Below are 6,000 nucleotides of genomic sequence, written 5' to 3' on the forward strand. Positions count from 1 at the left end.
GTTTATGAAATGCATTTTAATCTGTAGCAAGGACATCCCTGTATTTTCTCAGTATTGAATTCTGCTTATACTTGACTTATGCAACAAAAAACTGGGTCTATGGTAGGCTGGTGGTAGACTCAGTTAATATTGATGAGTGAACATTTGGTAATGAAAATCCCCCCCACCCCCCACCACTGTTTATTTGGTTACTGGTCTTGGTTATTTTCTTACATTTATTCTTTTAGATGTATTTTAGGATTTCTTTGTCAGGTTCCCCCCCTCCCGCCAATACTGCTGGGATTACAATTGGCATAGTATTTTAATTAATCTGGAGGGATTTGACGTGGTATGTCTTTCCATTTGTTCATGTTTTCCTTTTATTAAACTTCATGTTTTGAGGGCACCTGGGTGGCTCAGTCAGTTTGGCGTCCGACTTAGGCTCAGGTTATGATCTCGCTGCTTGTGGGTTTGAGCCCCGCCTCGGGCTCTGTGCTGACAGCTCAGAGCCTGGAGCCTGCTTCCGATTCGGTGTCTCCCTCTCTCTGCCCCTCCCCGACTCACGCTCTCACTCTCTCTCTCAAAAATAAATAAACATTAAAAAAAAATTTTAAACTTCATGTTTTCTTCACCTGCATAATCGCTAAACTGAATGAAATTGTTTTAGTATTGTAATGGGATCTTTTCTCTGATATATCTCTTCTTAATTATTGATAGAATATAGAAAAGCTATATCATTTTTAAATATTAACTTTATACCATCTCATTATTTTTTGGTAGATTCCTTTGGGTTCTCCAGGTAAACAATCATATAGCTACAAATAATTCTTTGGTGATTTTCTATAACAAAATATTTGTAATGTTAAAACTTGCATGCCTGAAATAAATTTTATGTGCTAGTGGCATAGTGCACAATAATGCTGGATTTTTTAAAGACTCCTGGATTCAATTTACAATAGTATTTGAGGGGACTTTTTACATCTTTATTTTGACAAATCAAAATTGAAGTAATTCTTTCTTTGTAGGTTTGTCATCTTTCAGGAGTCAGCTTCAAAGTAATACTGGCTTAATCAAAGAATTAGGAAAGTTATTGTCTTTGATTATCTCTTGCAAAATAGCTTTCAAAGGAAACCAACTGAATTAAGTGCTATTGGGCCAAGCCCTGGATAGATGTGTAGGAATCAATCTTGAATAGCTTGCTGTGACCAGTGGCATTGTGTGAGGCATTAGGCAGGCCCTCAGAAGGTGGAAGAGACTCCATCATCCCATCTTCCTTTCTCAGAGATCACCTTACTGGTTTAAAAATAGAAATACATTATCAACCTTCCCATGTGATCTGGCAAAATATTGACACTACTCTTGAGGAGAAGCTATAGGCTTCAACAAAGACACTGGACATAAACATTTTTGTGTTATGTCTTTTATAAATCACGTTCAAGATTGCTGTAAGCATCTACACTAGCATTCTCCAACATTTGTAATGCAACATTAAATGCAACCCTGAAATCATACAAAACATTGAGATAATTTTAAAGAACGATATAACCTTTTGCAATGAGATGTATTTTTAACTGTTTTGCATTTAATTAGCATGTAGATCATCTGGCAATTGCAAAAGCCAGACCTTAAGATAAACTTATACAAACAAAAGTAACCTTATTTTGGCTTCAGAACACTGAAATAATATTTTTTCAAGGTTGAATGTAATATTTATGCTTAAGTGTTTCCTTAAATAAACTTCCTTAAAAATGTTCACTAATCTTGCTATCATTGAATACACACCTCCTCCAAAACAGAACCTTCAGGAAAACATTGGTGCACCTCCTGGCCTATCATATTTAAAGTTGTAGTATAACTAAACAGGGTGGAAAGAACTGCACATAAGAGAAACTTACAACCTTGGGACCTGGAATATTAATCAGTGGTTAACTGCAAACTGAGCTCTGAATTACCATCCGTAGGGATTCCTTACCACAACCCACTGATTTCACTGGTCTTCTTAAGAGTCACTTCATCTGAAGGCCTGATCATAAAAAACCAAACCTCCCATAGCTACAGGAAAACAATTCATTTCTTTGGGGTTAGCAGGGTATAATTGGTTTTAAAATGCATTACTATTACATTTTTTCTTCAGAATGGAAATAGCTTCAACATTTTTATGATTATAAAGGAGTGTACATTTGTTGTATTCAAAAAGTCAAGACTAAAAGTTACAAAGAATACGTTTTTAAATCACCTGTAATTCCTCTACCCAAAGATCACTACTGTTAACATTTTGGTTTATATCTTTACAGAATTTCTAGTCCAGTAAATCTTCTAAAAAGGTTCATACTTACTTGCATATAACTAAAAATACCTTATCTTCAAAATAAGTATCTTGTATTTGTTTAAATATCCTGTATTTTTGGAGCTGTTTTCAGTGTATCCTCTTATATGGAATAAAAAAATGTGGATCTAAATCATTATATAGCACTTAAAGGAATTTTAAAACTCCATGTGAGCCAGTGTTACCTTCATTAGTCACCAATAATATATAGTTTATGTGTCCATATTGACCAAAAATAATGTCTTGTAATTGCATTATTAATCACTCATAAATTGAATGACTGGAGGTGGGGAAGCAGAGATGGGGAGGAAATTTTTGTTATATATCTTTTTATGCTATATAAATGCTTTGTAATTCTGCCTATTCAAAACATTTTAAGATAAATATATTTACATATGTACAAACATATATAAGTTATTAGCTTAATATGGCATAGCCTGCTTCTACAAATTCCATAACTTACTAAGTACCCAGAAAAAATGAAACCACTAATTGTAACAGCATCAGCTTATGGTTGTGCAATGGAAAAGTATTTTTCTTTTCTCCACAAATAGCTTTAATTTCCATTCTATAAAGGGATGCCGTGACAGGTTTAGAGTACCATGTTTGATTCACTGACCCAGCACAGGCACCTCAGTGTCTTTTCTATATGTTAGCATTTGGTGTAAGTACACACACACACACACACACACACACACACACACTCACACACACAGAGGCAACAGTGTGGTATAGAAACCATCTGAAACTATCCCTCAGATGCATTGGAACCAACTGTCCTGAGGTAAGAAAAATGGCAGAAATTCTAATTCCAACCTTAGGGGGTTTTTTGACAGGTAAGTTACTCTGGCTCTTGGTTATATAGATCGTATTTATCACCTTTCGGCAACATCTCTGTGATAAAGATGCCGCTCAAGTTTGTGAGTTAGTTATACTAATCTACGCAGGGCTTGAATCTCCTTGATTTTGACTTTTTTTTTTTTTTTTTTTTTTGCTCTTTATTTGCAGGTAGTGAAGTCAAAGTTATCCAAAGAATATCACTTTATCAGAATGAAACAATCAAGAAATCATATTGTGGGAAAATATTTCAGCAATCAAAGCAAACGACAACAAGACTCTGTAACAAATTCTCAATCACCATATCATGTCAGAGGTCCAGTTAATCAGGTTTGCTCTGAAATCCTTCTCAGCAGGATGTGTGCAAGTAAAAGGACTGTGTAGACTCCCTGCAGGAGGACTGAACTTGGAATTGGAAGCAAGCCAATCACCTGGACGTGGTCTAAGAACCAAATCCTACACATCACAGGTATCTTGGATTGACCACACACTCATGCATGCTGGCACACACATATACACCAATGCACACATGGCTTAAAAAAAAGTAATAATAACACTTTTCTTCCTACAGCTTTATAAGGTCAATATATGCACTTGACAATCACTTGGTTTCAAGGGGAAAGCTAGAGCTTGAAAAAGGTTACTTGAAGTATAATCATAAATTGGAACCACTGTGGGCTAGGTATTGCATGATGATGATAGGGAGAAATATAGACACTTGAATTATGTGGACAAAAAGGATAATGCTCTTGAGTATTGTGTTATCTTCTCTATCGGTACATTAATACTGAAGAGGGGAAAAAAGCAGTTACATTCCATTTGCAAGTAGGGATTGTGCTTGTGTTTTTTTACCAGGAGAAAGAGTGATGTGTACGATAGCTTAGACTTTGTAATCTAATGCTTAGGAAAAACATTTCTTCCTATACTTTTTAAATTTTACAATTGAAAGGAAAAGAACAGGAATGCCACACAGGGAACTCGGAGGGATTCTAGGAGAGACATAGGAAGTGTAGTAATTTACAGTTAAAACACCAATGGATTTAACTTTGCACTCTTTGTACTTTTCAGTAACATTCCCTCCTATCCTGTCTGTGAACTTGGATGGGTAACTGCAGTCTAAGTTGATAAAAAATGTAATGTTAAAGTGAGAAACAAAATGTAGTTCCTCATGTATTACTTTAATATGTTTTATTGATGATACTACTTAAGAAAGCTTTTGTTTGCTGTTAGAGGCCTATGTAATTTAAGGTTACATTTTATGTAAATATTTTCAAAGCATTAGGCATTTGCATAGGCATTTATTTTCATAAAGCATTTGTATACGTCCACAAATACCATGTTATTGGTAACTATATTTTGATTTTTCTAATCCAAATTGAGAGTAGGAATAAAAATATTTTTTTATTAAAACTGTGACATACATATAGAAAACATACCTAGTTCTAATATTGAGAACTTTCTCTTCTATATTTTAATTTCAAAATAGTGAATTTCTTTATTCTACGTGTTTTGTTGTAAGCTATCCCACAGTTACAATTGTGTTTTAAAGGATTATTTTTCTTTTGGGGAAAAAATAAAGCTGAGAGTGTTACTCAATACATGTCTGAAATTAACAACTGTACAAATACCTCAATTTCATTACCATACAAAAAAAGAGAGACTATTTTGATTGATCAGTTCCTTGGTATGAATATCCACCTCTTTAAATACTCTATTTTTATATATATATTTTTATATGAAAGTAAACATGAATTTATATTTAACTGTCTTAAGTTATATTTAAGCACACCTATCACTTGATATAAACAATACATATCTGCCTCTGACAGATAGATTTTTTTAAGTGGTACAGAATTAACCTTTAAAATGAAAGATTTGGGGGCACCTGGGTAGCTCAGTCGGTCAAGCGTCCGGCTTCAGCTCAGGTCATGATCTCACTGCTCGTGGGTTCGAGCCCTGCGTCCGGCTCTGTGCTGACAGCTCAGAGCTTGGAGCCTGCTTCCGATTCTGTCTCTGTCTCTCTCTGCTCCTCCCCTGCTCGCTCTCTGTCTCTGTCTCTCTCTCTCAAATATAAAATAAAACAAAAAAAATTAAATGAAAGATTTTTCTAATATCTGCAACTATATGCAAACACTATTTTTAGGTTTTTGACTATTTTTTAGTGATATAAAATGTTGCCAATTCATGCAGCCTCTCATCATGTTTTAATGTATTATATACTCTATAATAGGTTTATAGTCAGGGATGTTTCTTGTAATTTACTGTCAACCTAACTATAATAACTATCTGACTGAGGTTAGTCCTGCATTTACCTCTTCACCATTGAAATAATAATAGATTTTAGAAACAAGTGTAACAATACTATTAATAAATATCTTACTAGTAATAGTCTGTGTTCAAAGAGTATCTTTCATTTTCATTTTTACTGGAGGTATACAACCATAGAGTGATTACATGGCAAAGATATTATCATACACTTTCAACTATTTGAATGTGGTTTAATAGGATAACTGTCTAGTTCCTTCCAATCCTGATACCCTCTGAATTTTGATCAGATGAACTCCCTGCTGTCCAACAACCAAAACTTTTGAACACAGAGCAGTGAAGTGTTTTGTTTTTTTTTTTAAAGATAAGGCCCTGAAATGCTAGGATTATTTTCTTTACTCCTTAATTGAAAAAACATTTTATTTTACTTTGGGGAATTAGGTGTGTGTATGTGTGTGTGTGTGCATGTGTATTTGTATGTGCTTATCAAGTTCATCATTTGAGAAAAAAAAAGAATAGGTATTTAAACAAATTTTTAGATGTAAAAGTTTAAGGAAGTGTATTATTTTTGGTAAGAACTGATTAGTATCCAA

The 6,000-nt window shown here is 34.1% G+C and overlaps 1 protein-coding gene across 4 annotated transcripts in view; it reads left to right on the top strand.

The window, feature by feature from the left end:
* The window catches only part of CPED1 (cadherin like and PC-esterase domain containing 1), a 266,420-nt gene extending 261,386 nt beyond the window's left edge, over window positions 1–5,034 (top strand). For all 4 annotated transcript variants that reach the window (XM_042923099.1, XM_042923100.1, XM_042923101.1 and 1 more), the window contains one exon: window positions 3,314–5,034. In XM_042923099.1, coding sequence (XP_042779033.1) covers window positions 3,314–3,526 — 213 coding nt within the window. In that variant the 3' untranslated portion in view covers window positions 3,527–5,034. The remainder of the gene's footprint in view (window positions 1–3,313) is intronic.
* The last annotated feature ends 966 nt before the right edge of the window (window positions 5,035–6,000 follow it).

The sequence above is a fragment of the Panthera leo genome, chromosome A2 (genome assembly GCF_018350215.1).
Source record: "Panthera leo isolate Ple1 chromosome A2, P.leo_Ple1_pat1.1, whole genome shotgun sequence".
NCBI classification, from domain to species: Eukaryota; Metazoa; Chordata; class Mammalia; order Carnivora; family Felidae; genus Panthera; species Panthera leo.